Here is a 20,545-nt window from a genome sequence, read left to right on the forward strand (position 1 = left end):
AATATACTTTTCAAATTTAGGGGGACGAATTTGTCGTTTTATTGGATAAAATACCAAAAAAGGTATTCTCAATGAAAATTCCCCAAAAAGATATCCCTCAAAATCTAGGAGGGGGGGGGGCAGAAATCAAGGAGTAATTTCCTCCGCTCTCCTCGACTGAAGCCACTGGGAAAAAAAGGATAAAGGAGCATAGTATTAGTACAAACTGTTTGGGAAAAGATTTGGGTTGATATAGGCTTTTGAAACCATGTTCTTTCCATTTCTGTTTCCGTGTTCATAGCGTAAGTGTACCGTTAAAGTAAACGAAGACGACACAGCGAGGGTCGTATCCAAGGGTGAAGGGTGGTGTTGCCCAGTTTGAAGCTCCCCCTGAAATTTTAGTTTGACTTGTATAAAAATAGCAAAATGCATGTAAACAGATTTTGTTGCGTCTTCTAAATTTTTTTTATATCGCCTTCCCCCAACTGCACGCAAGTGCAGTTGGGGTAACTAAATAACCTAAAATCAAACAAAATCCGAAACTAAGAAATAAAAACAACAAATATCTATACATGCCATTGTTGCTACTGTAACTGAGTGCCACAGAACCTAAATAGAGCTACCAAAATAATAACACTTAGTCCCTTGAGTTTTGTGTTTGAGCCATAATAAAAATAATGTGGAAACGTCTCTTCATTGGCCTATCAATATGAATAATTGGAAATCGGATTTACTTACCCAATTTACATCAACGTTTTCATACCATCGTGTTTTTAAATTTTGTTATTGGTTTGTTTCCAAGAAAGTTTCATTTACGATTTGTGAGCAATATTGTTGTCATGTGGCTCTTTTGTTGTTAAAGTACAATTTCTGAGAGTGGCCCTTCGTCATTTTGAATAAGGATGCTCCAAAGCCAAAAAGAGCCAGAGTAAAAAGAACAAACACATGGCAACTTCTCTTCACAAATCTGTCAGCATGAATAATTGGAAATCGGATGTACTAAACCCAATTTCCATCCACGTTTTCTCTAATCGTGTTTTTAAGTTTTTGTTATTGGCTTATTTCCAAGGAAATTAGTACGATTCTTGAGCAATATTGTTGCCATGTAGCTCTTTTGTTGTCAAAGTGCAGTTCCTGAGAGAGGCTCTTCGTCATTCAAGGTATGGATGTTGCAAAGCAAAAACAGCAAGAGTAAAGATAACAAACATATGAAAACTTCTCTTCACAAATCCGTCAGCATGAATAATTGGAAATCAGATATACTCAACCCAATTTTCATCCACGTTTTCCTCTCATCGTGTTTTTAAGTTTTGTTATTGAGTTATTCCCAAGAAAGTTTCATGTGCGATACACGGGCATTATTGTTGCTTCACTCTTGCATGCATCACGCCCCGTCGTGCTTTCAAATTTTTGCTTATGAGTCAACTTAAACGAGCAATTTGCCTGGCAAACAATTGGCAAAAATAGATCGTGGATGAATTTTGAAAAATTAATTTGAACTCTCAGGTGTTGTAATCCTGCGTCTGCACATACACGCTTTATTCATCAGTAAGTAAACGTCATTGATTTCTAACTGCCAACTATTTGGTTCGGTGTTAAGTTGAAAATACATACATTTGCTCTTAAAAAATTTTGAGATGTTTTTTACCTCCATGTTAATGATCTTTATAATTTCTTGTCACCTAGTCTTGATCGAATTAGGCTAGACAAAAACATGTTCAAGTTAATCATCGGTATTGTTATGCGTTTGATATTTGAATAGATATTCTTCGCTGAATATTAGGACAACAACGCCCTAACTACGACAACAGCGTCGATTCACAAAAACCTGGAGGAGGGGGGCAAAATGTGTTTTTCAGTATTTTCGGAGCAAATTTGGCATTTTTTTCAGTGACTACTGAAATACAGAAAAGGACTCTTTTCGAAAAAACTACCCCCCCCTAATTTTCACCACCGTAACATACGACTCCTCATTCAATTTTGTTTTTCAATCGTAAAAAGGTTTGGTACTTGTATATTATTTTGAACACACTCAATAAGTGAAGTTAGGTTAGTTTAAGTATCTTCGATCACTATCCGTTCCTTCTCCAAATGTTCCTTCTCGTAAGAGTACAAAGTCATGTTGTGTCCATTGACGGACTGTTTTGTTGTGGGCAACAACTCCTTATCCTGGAAAAATATAATTGCCTCTTTTTCAGTCTTTGGCAAATCCCAAATCTTCATTTCAAAATCCATGTTCAGACACTATCTTCTATCACTATGCGTAGCAAACTAAATTTATTTTGTCTTTGTGGCTATGAAACCGGTTTTTCTCATAAAACATACCTGCATTATAGTTTGTTTCACGCAAGAATCTAACTTCACTTATTGAGTGTGTTCTGAATAATACACAAGTAACAAAGGTTTTTTTGGATTTTTGAACTATAAAGGTTTCCGATCGTTGGTTAAATCACGTAGTCCTTTAGTCTAATTTGTCGTTTTCTACTATATTTTTATCATCCATTTGTTGACAAATTGGCTTTTTAATCTAGCTTCTAAAACGATCATTTGTTATCGCTCTAAGCAAATTAACGAGACGACGCAAATGGATGCGGGGTGGATTTCCGGATTAACTGAACACACAAAGTCCCTTCTGGAGAGATTACATTTGTTTAAAGTTGGTGATACGGTAGCAGATATACATTCTACTTTGTTATTACAGTTTAAAATTGATGATTATGTAGGATTATGCTCGTATCTGAGTTTGGACATACTTTCAGTGATAAGATCTAGTGTTTGACATGATGGAAAATTTGGTGCCTACACTTTGATTAATTCGTAGTTTCGTCCGAGTAGAAAGTTCAGGGAACTACAAGTTTAATATTAGGAATTGATAAATTTTGTAAATACTGTGTTTGACAGTTTTAATCCTCCATTATGATTTAAAGCCATATCTTTGATAGAGAGAAAAATTGAGTCCAATAAATAGAGTTATTGCATCGCAATTGTTCACTGATGTTGTTTGAATAATTGTAATATTTCTCTTAAAAACTTTTATACTGTTCTATTAATTGATTATGAGTCTCGGACATTCATAATTCTATTAACTAATCAGGTTACTTGGTTACACGGAAAACCATAGGAAATGTTTTTTTTTTTTTTTTTCAATAAGAATATAAACAAAAGAGAATATCTAGCTATTTCCCAGGGTAGATGGCTCATCACCGCCTTATCTTGCTGGGCATACAATTTAAAATAATATATAGTACATCAAATTGAAAATCCTCGCTTTCGTAGAAAATGTTTTAATTTTGGATGGCCGAGGTAAAAACACGTAAGGTACGCTGAGAGAAGGAAGGGGCTACTAAACCCGCATCCTCCCCGAAATCTAGAAATTACTGATTTTCTAGCCATTTATTCACATTATCAAGTATTTTTTAATTATCCTCCCCTCCTAAGAACATGCCTGTGCACCTGCCTGAAAAGGGGCCCAGTTCATTTTTAGCGGGCCTATTTACGCATAAGAACTTTAGGCGTTTACCACATCAATTCGTTATGGTAAACTATAACGCTTTAATCTAAAAATTCCATGGCATGTATATTTACTGGAATTTACTTTGGAAGGGGGCACATTTATACATTACATCTTAATGAAACAAATTTATGTCTTATACGGTCACCATCCACATTTTTTGGATAAAAATATCGAAAAGAAGAAAAAACGAGATTTAACAAACATAAGTGGCATATATTTTGACAAACATTCACAGTCAGCTTTCAGTGCCTTTTTAGAATAACTAAAAATCAAATAACCTACATGGTGACAACGCTGTTATAGCCAAAATAAAAAAAAAATGGTTTATATCAAGTCGTTGTTTGTTATTTATTAATATATTTTACTTTTAGTTGTTTTATTTATAATTTTCCAGGTTTCATTATGTTGACCGTATACTTTTTGTTATTTCGAACGGACAATGTTGCCACTGTTTGAACATCAGTCCAAATATCTGTCACTTTTTTTTGTGTTTGCCTAATCCTCTTCACTGTCTGACCAACTGGATCTAAAAAAATAGCTAAACTCTAACAAGTTTTTATGGTGTGGGTGTTTTAACACCACCGCGGTTGTCCGCCATCGTACGTTTTCCACCACCCAGGAAATCTTGTATCATCAAGAAATTTAGTTGGGTCAGAATAAACAGGTTAGGTTAGTCTATGTTTATGTCTACGTCTATGTTTTTGTCTCTATCTGTGTCTTTATCTATGTCTATTTCTATGTTTATGTCTGTTCTTATGTCTATATCTATATCTATTTTGACCTACTTGAATTAAAAGGTGGCGGGAAACATATGGTGGCGTAAAACCATGGTGGCATTAAAACACTGCAACGAATTTTTATTGGATTAATCTTGAACTTTTGTAATCCAGATAGTACAAAAATGAAAAAAAATTATGCTTGTTCCTTGCTGTTTTAACTTGTGGAATAACTTTTTCATACAAAGACAATCTATAATTTAGCCAACTTTTTAAATTAAGCATACCCTGACGAAAAAACTAAGGCTCTAGCTGAGAAATGTTACAAAAAAGTGAATTTAACTCCTTTTGACATTATAAAGTACGACATTTGAGTCTTCATTTTAAAATGTATTTGAATATAATTGTAACAACAGAATGAGAGTCTGCACAAAAAGAGCACATTAATTGTGATCTTAACTCATTTTGCGTTAACAGATAAGTCAATTCATTTGGAAGCAACCTCGACCTAGTCCGCTTTTTTAATTTTTGAGCCATGAGCTTCAAATTAATATATTGCCATTTTAAGTTATGCATTCATAAGGATATTTCTTCCAAATGAGGATTGATCCCAGAATATGACAAGAGCCGTTTTTTCATCAAGCATTAGATGATCTTGTAACTAAAATCCTGTAATAATTCACCCGAAGTCCATTCCGAAATGAACTTACGAATGTCCTTCAGAACTGTTCACCTAATTTAAGAAATTCTTTGCACCTGGGGATGCACACCACGCGGGGCACAAAGCTTGTCATTTGTGGCATGTAGAGGCAAGATGAGGCAGAAATGTGGTACAAGTAGGGAAACAAAAAATGCTCAGAGATGTAGACCAAGTGGGACTGGACCACCCCTTGATCCCTCTTCTATAAGAAATTTCCGGTATTTTTCCATCTGATTTATGAAACTTTGAAACCAAAATCTTCTATTTCCAATTAATCTCCTTTTTGATTTTTTTTTTTTTTTTTTTTTTTTTTTTTTTTTTTTTAATATACCCAATGGACAAATTGTTCAATTGGTTCAAAGATCTATCGAAGTGAGCACTTAAAAACCAGTGAATATCTTGCCACTTGAAGGATGGTCGCACAGCCTAGTACATTCTTAGCCAAAAAAAAATATGGGTCGTTCTGGAAATTTTTCTAATGAAAAACTAAGAAAATACTTTCGTCTACAGCATCCAAATATTGACAAATAATGCATTTGAGTGTGACATGTCAGCGCAGTTTCGACGCTCATTTAAGCAGATGATAGCCCCAGCTTTTATAAAAGTATCAGTAATCAGTTATACAAAAAAGAGACAGAGAGGAACTCAACAGCTAATCAATCATATCAGTGGCAGCATCAATAATAAAGAGTCAAGCTGGGGTATCCTATCAGGAACTCTTTTGTATTTCTGTTCAAGTAAATAAGATAATCAATTTCTGGTCGTTGCAGTATCTACTTAGCGAATTATTAGAATGAAAGAGAATCAGCGGGTGTATCCTTCAAGTGTGTGCAAAAAATAGTTCTAAGGGAGAGAGAAGGAGGGATGAACTCTAGAACTTCAAATAAGATTTTTATTGAGGGTACAAGCTGCATTAGATGAACCAGTTGCATATGGGTACATTTAAGGTGATACATGCCCAAGGCCACTTCCTTCCTACCTGGCTAGGTGTAGATCTCATACGTAAGTTTCTGGTACCTTTATTTAGGCTACAATACAAAGTAGAAAACTAATTGAAATGGGATTAATTGCAGAAGCAAATTTCATAATAGCATAATACTACATTAATATGGATGAGCTAAAGAGAGGAAGCAGGTATTTATTAAGCTTTGCTTCAAATATACTTTTTTCCGATTTGGCAGAAAGATGAGAACTTCCTAATTTAATATTTTGCTAGACTTTATATGCCCTTTTCAGGAACGTATCCAGGAGATTTCTCCGGGGGGGGGAGGGGTGGTGTCAAATTTTTCTGGGGGATTTTTACAATAAAGTTTTAAAGACACATCAAAAATTTGTTTATATTCATTTTTACTACGTTTTTACGTGTCAGAAAAGCGTTTCTTGGGTGGGGGGTAAGCCCCCTACCCCCATGTGGATATGGCCTTGGCACTTTTGAAGTTTTCTTTTTCTAAAATCTGTGTCTGGAATCCCATTCAGTTTTAGATTTTTTTTTTACATATGCTTTTAGAGTTCCTCGCCCCTTTCTCTGTATCTCAGTAAAATCAGGCCTTACCCAACTTATACGCTTCTTCCTCATGTTTTTTTTTTTATCTCAAATTCCTTAAACATAGAGATTAGAGTTGCTTCTAAAAAAAGCCTTATCGTGCACAAATATAAAACAAATATATGTCAGTGGTAAGGCATTGTTCTCGTATGCCTGTCATTTACTCCACAGGCAAAGATGGTTGATAGCTAAAGGGGCAAATGAGCGCCGGGAAGAACTTTTCCCTAACACTCATTTACAGAGAGATTTTTACTGAGACCAAGATTCAGCTAATGTTAACTTCAGCCAATCTGATTGTCATAGAACTTTCTGATTGGCTGAAAATTTCTATGGAAAATTCTTGTTGGCTCAAATTTGCATTAGTTAAAGTTTGGCATTCGAAAAATCTTATTGTGAATGGGTCTTTACACCATCTTCCGTTCTCCCTCTTTGTGTCCTCTTGGGATTTTATAGCAGTGTTTCCACTATCCACGAATTTCCAAGGGTTGTCCCGAATCTCTCCAAAAATTGACGATTTGGATTTCGTGTTTACGTTCGTGTACTTACGAGCATTAGTTTTTGAATAAATTTCAGAGATCCAAATTTTCTGTTGACGAAACAACCAAAGTACCTTTTTTTCCAGTGTCTTAAAGGCTTTTTGAGTGGAAGGTTGTCTATGGTTCTACTCAGGGCCACTGATTGGCCTTCACAGAAAAAGACGGTTTATTATAACATTGTCCAGTCCTGTAAAATCAGCATTTTTAGTTTTTTGAAATTACCCTAGATGGCACTATCAACCTTTTCCCTTGAAGAGGTATGGCATTGTTCAGTGTTAGGATAGCTTCAAAATAGGAAAATATCGCCCCTATCCACCCCCTCTCGAACAAAAATCCTGGATACGCCCTTGTCACCAGGATCTTTATCGGGTGATAAACTCAAAAAGCAAAATTACATCAAACTGCGTTAAGTTAGGATTTGTGTAGGTTCCAGCATAAAGTTATTAATGGTGGCAAAAATGTTATTATAAGTAAGAATTGAATGATTATTTTTTATAGAAAAAGTTCGGGCAGATATTCAGCAGTTAATTTGAGAGGGCAGCATTTTGAGTAGAGGACCCACAATTTGAGTTCGGCCGTCCTGGCCGAATGGGTTGGTGCGCTGGTTTCGGGATCCCTTGTCTGAGAGGACACGGGTTCGAATCCCGGTGTACCCAATTCTTCAGTTTGGGACGGGGGTCAGTGGCGTGACTCTGTAAGCTTAGCCAGAGTCGACCCAGCTCTAAATGGGTACCTGGAGAAATCTGGGGAAGGTAAACAGGAAGGGTGTGTGAAAGCACAGGATGGCTGGCCCCCAACCCCCCATTGCACTTCCTGGCTGAAGGGCCAAGAAAAGGAGATCAGCACCGCCGGTACGGACTGTAAAGTCTAATGCCGTATCCTTTACCTTTACCTTTACCTTACCCACAAATTTGTAAAAAAAAAATGGCAGCGAACTGTTTGAAAAATATGAGAAAACTATAAATTATAAAAAAAATGGGAGTGTAAGGCCCGGAAGTTCTTCCTACATTCATGCCTGAATGAGCTATTATTTCTAAAAAGAAAATTGAAAATAACTAACTAATGCTCTAATTAATGCTTTAGATAATTTCTAGTATTGTTCCCATATCTCTATAATTCTTTAAACTTTTTTTAAATAGTGGTTCTCATATGCATAAACGTACCAGTTAAAAATATGTGCTAAGCATCTTCCAATGAATCAATCAGTATGTCAAACCTTTCCTATTGTTATATTCAGTTCAGCGTTTGTGAATATCAACTTAATTCACAATTCAAGACGAGCATTGCATAACAAGAAGTCATTGGGGCAAGAGGGGGGTAAAAATCAATTGGGAACTTGTCTTCAAATTATCGCGCTTGAGAGGAGTAAAAGCATTCTTAAATGTCAGTATAAAATCCTTGTATGAATTATGAGATTTGATTAAAGAGGGGGTTACACGCGTAATGCTTTGGATGACAGCGCTTAATCCCCTGCTGCTCCGTCGGTGATCGTTACTTTTTCAGATGAAAATCAATTTGCAACAGTTGAAACTCTGGTATTCAAATCTTATATGTTGAACAGAATACAATTTTCTCATCAGAGACACTAGATCATAATGGCTAAACTAGTTTTAAATCAATTGCCTGTAGTGACAAAAATATCACCATACAAAAATAAATTTTGTAATAATTATGAAAATACCTTTTTAGGCAAGAATGCACCCAGGATTTTTTCTGGGAGGATTCAAATTTTTTAAGCGTATGTTTATATTCAATATAAAATACTGGCTCGTATTTTTTACATTTTACGAGCCAGACAAACATTTCGAGGGGGTTAAACCCATTAACCCCTCACCCTCCTGGATACAGCCTTGACCTGTGGTCTGTGTTGCAATCCTAAACACACGAAGAAAGGGGAAACAAAAAAAGTATTCTTCAAAAATTATAAATTTTCGAAAAGAGGGGGACAGAGTTTTATGGAAGATAAAACAAAAATAGCTGGTCAAATATCTTATTAGTATCAATTAAGATACTTTCGAAAACAAGAAAAGATTGCAAGATACTCAAGATTGTCGAAATATGAGGGAAAATATTTTTCAGCCCTCTCCTTAGAAGACTATAAATATGGAACAGGCACACGATTGTTTAACGTTTGAAAAAATATGACCCTTTTTGGTAGAACGAACCTTTTTTTTTATAGAGCCTATCCCTCTTCACACTATTTTTGCAGAAAACTCACGGGAGTTATATGGAAAACATCATGCAAATAGACACTTTTTCTGATCATCTTTTTTTCAACAGTTTTTCTGGCGATAACATTTAATTTGACATAATATAATTTATATAATTTCTGACAAAACACAAAATCATGTTTTTCCTTGAAGACTGATGACCTTAAGATTTTGTAAGAATATGCTAAGCATATGGTAACAGCCTCTCTGCAGTGGGCAGGTAGCCTCCTAGGGTTTAGAAATGCTTAAAACATGGCTCAAAAATGAAAGACAGAATGAAAATCCTCAGATTTGAAAATCCTCAATGAAAGGATTTTCAGAAATGAAAATCCTCAGATTTGGGTATGATATATACCCAAATCTGGGGGTATGATATATAGGGTACCTATATATGGGGGTATGATATATTGGGTACCTACCCAAATTTGGGTAGGTACCCAAATTTGGGTATGATACATATAATTCTGAAGTCTGAGCACTGCCGTTCTTTCAAGAAATATTCTATGCCCAAGAGGAAACATTTCATAGTGAGCCTCAAGGCTAAGTTCATGAACAGAAATAAGAAAATAAGCAGTATTAAAATATTAATCACATTAATATATATATATATATATATATATATATATATATATATATATACCGCGACACCAAGTCACCTGAGGCCAACACAGCTAGCCAAGCTCCAACTCCATCCCATTATCCAAATTATATTTTTATTTTCCAAGCCTGTCAACAAGCGGGAAAAGGACAAAATGTCCATTTAAAAAAGAATGAAAACAATGGGAAAACTAAACCTGTTAAGAAATAAAAAAAATGCTGTGTTTTTGTAGATGTTTTTGTCAAACAGTTCGTGGTAACGAACTGTAGTAAGGAGCGACCCGGCTCAATAGTTACAAAAACTCTAAAAAATGGAATTTTGATGCCAATAGTTACATCAAAAGAATCGCATTTTAATGCTAATTTTAAATATATAAATTTCATCAAGATTAGTCCTACCCGTCAAAAGTTACATATCAGAGAACCTTATTGTAGAAGTTTCAAGCCCTTATCGACAAAAATGTGGAATTTCGCATTTTTTGCCAGAAGACAAATCACGGATGCGTGTTTATTTTTTGCTTTTTTTTTTCCCAGGGGTGATCGTATCGACTCAGAGGTCCTAGAATGTCGCGAAAGGGCTCATTCTAACGGAAATTAAAAGTTCTAGTTCCCTTTTTAAATGACCAAAAAAATTGGAGGGCACATAGGCCCCCTCCCACGCTCATTTTTCCCCAAAGTCACCGGAACAAAATTCTGAGATAGCCATTTTATTCGCCATAGTCGAAAAACCTAATAACTATGTCTTTGGGGGACAGCTTACTCCCCTGCAGTCCCCGTGGGAGGGGCTGCAAGTTACAAACTTTGACCTGTGTTTACATATAGTAATGGTTACTGGGAAGTGTACAGACGTTTTCAGGGGGATTTTTTTGGTTTGGGTGGAGAGTTGAGGGGGAGGGGTTACGCGGGAGGATATTTCCATGGAGGAACTTCTCATGGGGGAAGAGACTTTCAATGGAGGGGGCGCAGGATTTTCTAGCATTATTTAAAAAAACAATGAAAAAATAAATATGAAAAGTTTTTTCTACTGAAAGTGAGGAGCAGCATTAATACTTAAAACGAACAAAAATTATTACGCATATGAGGGGTTTACCTCCTCGTAATACCTCGCTCTTTACGCTAAATTATTTTTAGTAATTTCAACTATTTATTCTACGGCCTTTGTGATTCAGGGGTCATTCTTAAGGAATTGGGACAAAATTTAAGCTTTAGTGTAAAGAGCGAGGTATCGACGAGGGGTGAGCCCCCTCATATACGCAATAAAACATACGAATATAGAAGTTCGCTACGTAAGTTAATTCGTAAGTTATGTATATTTTTTACTTATAAAAACGTTAGTAAAAAATTAAAAGTTATAGTTGCCTTTTTGTGTAATCAAAAAATTGGAGGGCAACTAGGCCTCCTCTCTCGCTCCTTTTTTCTCAAAATCTTCCAATTATAACTATGAAAAACCCATTTAGCCCAAAAAATTAATATGCAAATTTCGTTTTAATTATTTATACGCGGAGAGTCAAGATCAAAAAATAATTTAAAAACGTCCAGAAATTAAACAAAAAAACAAATTTTTTTAAATGAAAGAAAGGAGTGACATTAAAACTTAAAACGAACAGAAATTACTCCGTATATGAAAGGGGCTTTACGTCCTCAATGCCTCGCTCTTTACGCTAAAGTTTTTAAATTTTTAAGAAGTCGAGTTAAGAGAAAGAGTCAAACTTTAGCGTAAAGAGCGAGGCGTTGAGGACGAAAAGCCCCTTTCATATGCGGAGTAATTTCTGTTCGTTTTAAGTTTTAACGTCGCTCCTTACTTTCATTTAAAAAACTTCTTTTTTTTTTGTTTAATCTCTCTCAAGATTCCATACAGAGCATATCAATTCATTTATATGCTGACTGAGGAGATTTCATACATTTGAGTCTTTGGACCCTGAAGTTCAAACTCTATTTTGGAATCAAACATTTCATGTGACTTGTCCATAATTTTATTTTTAGGGAAAAAATATTCATGCATGAAACATAAGAAAAAGTGCTTGTCACTCAATTCAGGAAATCATTCCGGGAAAAAGAGTTTGATATCATATCAGTTTTTTTAGAAGTTCATTCCAAGTCAAAATGGATCCACTTTGAGACAATTTTGAAATTGTTATTTTTAACACACTATTTCAAGGCTACATAAATAGCGTCTGCTTAAAGTATACGCCATATAAGAAACCTCCCTATTGCACCCATGTGATAGTAGGGGTTATCTTGGCATCGCGGAAAGCTTGCATTCGGTGTCCTTTGAAGGCCTATCAGTATCTTCGTCTCCCACGTTCCTTATGACTGGCGCCCGACAATTTAAGGATGACCCAGATTGACTGCTGATGGCTCCATAAAAGAAGGCTTATAGAATTGTATCAGGGCGATTCACAACCATTGGTGTGGCGTCTACGATATACCTAAGTTATCCCTTGGGAGGTGACGCAAGGTTTATGGCCACGAAAGAACGAATGGATATGATCCTTCTGATAGAAACAAGTTGAAACTTGCTCTGGTGCCGAGACTTTAATTATTTTATGTTCCACGAAATCATTAGTTTTTTATTCGGAAGGGGGGCAAGTATCAAAATACTTCAAGGACATTTTTACCTATGCTGTGCAATATTTAATTGGTAAACAGCGTAGACTAGCCAAAGCAGATATCCATAAATATTTAAACTTTAAGGGAGGGAATCAGCGGACTTTCTGCAAAAGGATATATTTATAGATATTAAACTGTATTTGCATTTTATTTTACACGCCTGGTGCCAAGGGAGTCCGTAGAAATTTTTCTGGTTATGACAGACTTTTCCAAGCGGGATAAGTTTGAAAAACTCCTTCGATAGTTACAAAACTTGCACCATTCGAAAATGCTTGGGTATCTAGGAGAGTGGCTAAAGTCCTCCCCCGTGGGTATCATTTCCCGAGTTATTTTAAAATTTTCCCACGTTTGTCTACAGGTGTAATATTGGACTCATTAATAATCACTTTTGTGGCAAGTTCCTTTTTGACCCCCTTAAAATGGGTCTTAAAGGGCTCAAAACAGCCCATAGTATCCATAAATTTTAAAGCATATTTCAAAAAAAAAAAATATCGAAAAAATTGCCATTCGCAGCTGATTCAGGAATGGTAAGTATTATTTTCCTTAGTCTGAACAATACAATATTATTTTGAAAACAAACTTGCAGGAATTTTTCACAGTAAACTAATGTCATTTTTGAGGGGTTTAGGCTCTTTTTAAAAATTCTGCAAAATGTTACAAAAATATGTGTACGTCTCTCACCCACGCCACTCCAGATAAAATCAACATAAGTGTGTTCGAAACTCTCATATTTTCTGATTACAAAAGATTATGCCTTAAATCTGCGTTCTGGTCGGCCAATCATTAAGGTTACGCTTTAAAGTTGAAAACCCAATAAATTACAAACAAGATACACTATAGGCGCTGAAATAGTGTGCAATCTTAATTTTACCTACAAGCAAGGGCGTTTCCAGTATTTTTATTCCGGGGGGGAGGGGTGGAAAAACTTTATAAACACATCAACAATTTGTTTTTAATGCAGTTTTGTTGTGTCTTTATGAGTATGACGATTGACACAAACTTTGGGAAGGGAATTCAAACCCAATAACCCCTCTCCTAAACAGCCTTGCCTACAGGTGTGATTATAATGTGGCTCGGACATCACTTGTCCTAACAAAAAGTTGGTCACTGATTTATGCGGTCAAATTTTAACGCTTTTTATCCCGATTTGGAAAAAGTGTTTTCAAAAAGGCTTACTAGTTGGTTCTTTTGTCTCTCTCTTTTTTGATATGCAGTTTGTTCAACTGAAATAAAGCATTGTCCTATATTGTACGAAACAGGTATAGAAACAATCTTATAAATTCCAGCTATTACCTCTAACAGAAATTTAGTAATTATACCTTTTAACTGATATGGTCACAGTTTCCTAATCTATCAGATTAGAATGAAAGTTGAAGTACCCACCCCCCAGCTTCAAAACTGGAGGGATTCAAGGGTGCTGGTGACATAGATTTATGAACGTTATATCTACGGTAGTTTAATACATAATTTCACGCAATATCAAGCAAAGGCTGTGTCAATCTTGATTGATTCGCTACCCAACGCAATTCATCTTGCTAATCATGCCTCTGCCTGAATTTAGAAGATGCGTTATAAAAGTGCATGTTAGTAGTTATTAAAATATACGTACTTCATTTCAGAATTTGGAACCGGAAAATTAATTTGGAATTCCTCTGAATTCTTGTATATAAAGAATGAACTAATCGACTGTACTGGATATAGAGGGTCTAGGACAAAATTTTATGACAGATAATGCTTGTTTCGGGAAACAAACGCTCATAGTTCCTGTTTCTGCGGAGAGAAGTGACCAGAGAAAGGACAAAGGCCCTCTGAGGCTCAGTTCATAGTTAGGTTTAAATAATACCAAAATTGGAATAATAATAAAATTTATTTAAATTCCCATTCCCAAATTCCTCATTGTCAAAATTCAATTTTTTGAATTTTATTTTAAATTCAGCTAAAACCAGCTAACCAGAAAGCTTCGTTACAATGGCGTCAGTTAATTGAAATTTAGGGGTGGTGCAAATTCATTGTTTCCTAATCTTTCTAGTGAAAAATGTCAAAAACAATATTTGTACAAAAAATCCCCCCCCCAAAAAAAAAACAAACAAAGATTATCCAAATCTAGGGGGAGAACAAGCAATTTAAAGAACACTACCACAACTACCCCCCCAATTGACTTCACTGATTCTATATTAATAATTTGCAGTAAAAAAAACAAAACTACATTGGAATCAATATTTACTAATCAGAACTAGCCAATCATATGAATCTGATTGAAGATGGGTCCAGTTTAGATAGATTTCGGTGCAAGGTAGATATAATCAGAAATGGGTCTTAAAAACTTTCTAAAGGGATCTTGCACCTCGTCAGCAAGGTCACATAGAGGGGGATATAGGCTTTGAATCCCCTCCGAAATTTTCGTCCGACTTACCCGTAAAAACTTAACAAAAATACATAGGCTATAAACAAATTTCTGATTGCTTTTAAAGTTTTTTGAATCCCCCCACTCCCAAACGAAAATCCTAGATGCGCCCTTGCTTTTCAGAGTAAAATACTCTCTGATGCAGTATTTAAGTAGGTTGTGTATCCCCAAAGATATTGCACTCTGACGTGAAATTTTTTCTCCGTGAGCAGGGCCATTTTAAAAGTGATCACGTTCATTGGTGCCATAAGATAATATAAAGGCAGGAAAAATACAAATGATTCAAAGTGTAAAAAGCTTCCACTAATAAAACATAACATGAAAGACTTAATGAAAAAAAAATTGTTCAAACATCTTATGCTGATTTACTCCCCAAAACTTTAATAGAATGATTCTATCACATATAAACATACATGTTTTACATTATAAATAATACTATATGAGAGGTCAATGAGTTACCTGCTACCCCTCATAAAATGCTCTAATGGGAGTTTCATTTTTTGTCAGAGACTTCAACTATTAATTGGTTTGACGCATATAGTTTTCCACAGCACGGAGACCCCAAGTCACCCCTGGTAACTGAAAACTAATTACTCCTCAGACATTTTTTTATATTTTGAGCGAAAAACTCTGAAGTTTTATGGTGGGAGGGGGCTGAATAATTGCCGAGTTCACCTGATTGTCCTCTCGGCCTCTAAACTATGTGCCTGTTGTGAAACATTCTGAATGGGCGAGTGATTGGGTAATTCCTTGTGGGGATTTTCAGAGTCTAGCTATACAGAGTTTCATTAATGAAATCTAAGGTTGAATAAATTGAGTCGTACATAAATTAGATAGGTAGTGTGGCTTAAAGGGTCGTAAAAAAGCTAATTTATCAGGTTTGTTGATGGGTTCGAATGTTTTAAAAAATTATTTACCTCTGATGATTATTTTTCCTTTCTTACTAAACTGTTACTTTTTTTTTACTGTGGCTATAAACTTTATTGAGGCAAATAAGCAATTTAATTGGATACCATGGTTACTACAAATTGTGATTGAACAAACATATTTAGGTAAAAACTACGTAGAAAAAAAGAAACATTTCGAATTGCAACTTTTTGTGTTCCATAGGGTAAGCTAATGGTTAAAGAGCTAAATTAAAGAGTATGACATTCCCTATACGTGTTGCTGATCTCCGTTTCATGGCTCTTCGACCAGGAACTGCAATGGGGTACTGGGGGTGAGCCATCCTGTAATTTAACACAACCTTCCTGTTTACCTTCCCCAGATATCTCCAGGTACCCATTTAAAGCTTGGTCAACTCTGGCTGAATTTACGGAGTCAGGCCACTAACACCCGTTCCAAACCAAATAACCTGCGACACTAGGACTTGAACCCTCGTCCTCACGGACAAAGGGTTTCAAGTCTAGCGTGCTAATCACTCGATTAGTAGAAAAAGGGACAGAATTTCTAGAGAAAACAAGGAAAATATCCAAGCTTCTGGTGCTAGGAAATGGTTTTATATTAACAGACCAGTTTTCAAAAATAATTACACAGAAATAAATTACGCTTCAGTTTCAGATGTTCTCCCGTTAACTCTTAGGTAATTTATTATCTTTTTCATCAATGTTTAACAACATTGATGAAAGAGAAAGGCTACTATTAACAGCGTTTAAGAATATCATTTCCGTAAATCTTTGATTTTGTTGATTGTGTAAAAAAAAACAAAAAAAAACTACCCAAATGCCAGGTCTTGGACAAGTATTAGTAGCAAACCCAGAGAGAGACAGAGAGATAGAGAAAAAGAGAAGGAAAGACACGTAGACAGAGAGAAATGTGATAGAGGATGAAGAAAAAAGAGAAAGAGAATTTTAATATTAGTAAATTTAAATAAATTCAAACGTTGACTTTAATTAAAGAAGTATAGTTAACAGCTCAATACTCTTGTTTTAAAGCCTCCTTGGCACTTCAGAACTAATCCAATGCAAAACATAACCCCTCTACTCTAAAATTACCAGCAGGACGCCTACATTAGAATTACCCATGAATTCACCCCCCAGACAAACAAAATGTTTTCCCATACAGTTTAAAAGAGCCCATATATTTCAGTCTCAAAACTAATGCTCCTATAATAGCGCATGCGCAACGAGAGGAAGGGTCCTTCAGGCCTCTCCCATATCCTTGTACTTTCTATTAGTCCAGCAATATCAGACTTTCTATATAATTTGCACTTTTTGAAAGTTGTTCTCAAGGTTTAACCCCGTGCTGCGTCGCCTACACGCCTGCTCCCACAGATCTGTCCATATAAAAGTATCCAAATTCTTTCAGGTCTTAAACGGCACTTTCAAGATTCTGCTTGTCCAGTATGCGGCATTAATGTTCGTCCTCAAGACATCGAGTCTCACTTTGCCAGCGAGATCATCAGTTTGGAAAGAATAAGCAAATCAGTAACACCTGTTGACCATTCCCCTATTTCTAATAGTCCTGGTCCTTCAGGCATTTCTGAATGTAGGCAAGATTCTAGATGGGAGGTAAGGATTTTTTTTTCTTTTCCGTTTGTTATGTGAACCTTTGGGAGCAGATGTCAGAAGATATATAACCAACAAATAATTTCATTTACACAAACAATTTTTTATAACTTAATTGGCTGGTAAATGGTAAAGAATCTCAAGAATTTTAGCCGAACCGGTATAATTCACGGAAACGCGCGGAGGAGAGAGAGCGAACATGGGTGTACCCAAGATCTCTGTCGGATTAATAAAAACCCTCTTCTAAATCTGGGTTGGCTTTGACACCTGGATAGCTTCTTGAGTTACTCATGTAACTGTTTTTATGTTTTTTAAATAGTTAGACAAAATACTATTTATGATTCTACAATGTTGTAACACATTTTTTGTTTTTATTTTGTCAAGCAATTGGCGTCGTCTCAAATAGTTCTTTTTTAGGGTGTTTTCTTGGTAGTGGAAGGTCATACTGTTAGGGTTAGGTGTGTCATCCAAATTAGTGATAACAAGTGAATCAAGTTAAATTTATAGAAAAATCAAGCAAAAGCTGCAAATATTATGAGATATAGCGGCGGGGGGCTTGGCTTAGATGCCCCCTTGGTACGTGCATGCTCAGCTGTATTATAATAACACGTGTAAATAATCCAACAAATGTGTTAATCTTGCCAAATGTGAGATACTGCTGGCTTTTAGATATACTTACATCTAGACATGATACTTCTAAGAACTCGTGTTTTTTTTTCCAATTTGTTAAAACTATTGATTTGATAAATGAATTAATTAATTAAATTAAAGTGATGGTAAGTCATTGTTTTGAGTTTTTGGCATTAAATTTATGGGTTGTTTCTTCTTTAATTTTCTAAAAAATTGCATCTTACTCCAACCCAATCCCTTTTGATCACATAAAAAAGACGCTATAGCTTTCGATTTCCGATCAAATGAGCCCTTTACCGATCTTATAGGACCATATGATCAACTCTGAGAAAAGAACAAAAATGAACACGCATCCGTGATGTTTCGTCAGACAAAAAAGTACAAAATTCCACTGATCACCTGATCGCTTGGGTTTTTTGGGATGCTTTCCTCCATTTATCAAAAATAAAGCATATTTTCTCCGGCTTGTAGCTTTTTATAAGTAAGGTCCGGTAATATACTGAGGCTGCTGGTATAATTCTTTATCAAGATTGCTTAATTTTTTGTGGGTTTTTCCCTCCGTTCTCGAAAATCAGATAAATTTTTTAGGACTCTTAGCTTTTGATGAGTAACATCAAACTTCGTGAATTTTATATATTTGGAATCAAAATAAAAATACAATTTCTTTAATGTATTGTTAAGCAAAACTATATTCTTTAGAGTTGCAGCTACAATTGGGCCGAGCTGCTCATTGCTTAAAGATCGTTATGACGGACTGTTTGAAGCATATCAATTTTTTGGTAACACTTGCCAACTACTTACCTTTTTTACTTTTTCTTTAAAGGCTGTTTAAAAAATGGAACTTCTTGCTTAGTTTCTGTAATGGTTGCTTAAGAAATGGTATTTTCAACCATTTTTCTTGTTTTGAGCCATTCTATTCGAGCCATTATTTGTGAAGCCATTATTTGTGAAACCATTATTTCTAAGCTTAGTTATCTAAGGACTGGGTCTACCCCAAATGGTTTCCCAGGCCCGTCCCCAATTTTCAGCCTATTATTCTCAACAGTCCATCAATTCTGGAATTCCTGTCCTAAAACAAAACTCTTTATTACTAATTACAATAATAATATTTTTAATTTTCGCTCTAGACTTTGCAACGAATTCGTACAAATCGGATTGGTCGGTCTCGATGTAAGTCAAGAAGACGGCGCGGTGATTGCGATGATCTGGGAGAAAGATGTTCAGCCCCTGATTCCAGTTTATGTCCGATTTGCAGTTTAAGGATAGTTGGATCTTCAGAAGACTTTAGTACCCATATTGTTGAGTGTGTCCGAAAGGTATTGAAAAGTGCTTTAATTTGCCGAGGAAACTAAAATAAAAATAAATTACCCCTTTGACCCATCTTGGAATCTATTCATATCGTGAACCTGATAATTTTTTTCGATTTTTTTTTGCCATTTCCAAAATTATGAAGCTTTGAGGGAAGTACTATACTTTGTCAGCGCTGCTGCAACGTCAAAATAAATAAGCAAAACTAATTAGGTAACTTTGACAATACTGTTTGTCCGTGAAAATTCAAATGTCAATAATTTGTTGATTCCCAAAGACAACTATACCTTCAAAGGAAAGCCACAACTTCTTCAGTGGTTTGGTGCCTTAGTAATTGAAATATTTTTGTGTGGGTTTTTCACCCATGTTTCATTTATTTTTGATTAGGTGCCCCCTACCTCTAAAAACTGCATAACCCTCTGCCCCCCTAAAACCGCCTCTTTCCTTGATACTTTTAGTGTTACGTTTGCCAAGAGAGAGAATAACGCAGAAAATTCTTCAGCCTTCCTCGAGTTAGTCACAAGTCCTCCATCTTCTCAGTTCTTTTCATTAGGTTTTTCCATTGTTCACCTAAATATATTTTTCTCGTTACATACGGTTGATAAAAAGACTTTTAAGGAGCAAAACGAAATAAACATATGTTTCAAGCTGGAATTCTAAACTGGTCATGTTTGTAAATATAATATTTGTTTTACCGTGTTTTACCGTTTTGTTGGTGAATTTGATCTGATAATAAAAAACACTGTTTTTGGTTAAGAAAGTATTGTTTTTTACCAAGTGACGTGTGTTTTTTTATACTAAAAAATAAATTAGTTTAATTTAGATAGAAGTATAAAAAATTATACAGAATGATTTTTAGAACATGAGAATAGAAAAAAAGCTATTCAAATTAAAAAAAAAAAAAAACACAAACATAAGACAAATCAAAGTCAAGCTAAAAAAGCTGGAACTGAGAAGTCAAACTACATTTACAAGGTCTGGAGACCCGAACGAGTGAGGCGAGGAGACAAAGGCAGCGTATATTTACAGTCCTAAATGCGCAATAAGATTAAAAACCGTAGTCCAACATTTACCAGGTTCTACTTTGGAAACTACACCTTGAAAAAGTTTTCCCTCTTCACTCATAACACTTTTTTCGCTGCAGAAGGCCACCCACGCTAATAATTTTTTTGTAATTACTTTTGAATAAGCAAAGTTAGTATTTGCCAAGAACAAAATTTACTATTTCGAATGTACAGTTTATGATCAAATGGATAAATTGTCACTAAAAGAGCTAATAAGATAAAGCAGA

At 35.4% G+C, this 20,545-nt stretch overlaps 1 protein-coding gene across 1 annotated transcript in view; it reads left to right on the forward strand.

Moving 5' to 3' along the window:
- The window catches only part of LOC136035549 (E3 ubiquitin-protein ligase RNF220-like), a 108,135-nt gene that overhangs the window by 75,802 nt on the left and 11,788 nt on the right, over positions 1 to 20,545 (forward strand). Inside the window, exons 4-5 of the mRNA XM_065717408.1 lie at positions 17,117 to 17,319; positions 19,074 to 19,262. Of these exons, the coding sequence (XP_065573480.1) occupies positions 17,117 to 17,319; positions 19,074 to 19,262 (392 nt within the window). The remainder of the gene's footprint in view (positions 1 to 17,116; positions 17,320 to 19,073; positions 19,263 to 20,545) is intronic.

Source organism: Artemia franciscana, chromosome 14 (assembly GCF_032884065.1).
Source record: "Artemia franciscana chromosome 14, ASM3288406v1, whole genome shotgun sequence".
Lineage (NCBI taxonomy): Eukaryota > Metazoa > Arthropoda > Branchiopoda > Anostraca > Artemiidae > Artemia > Artemia franciscana.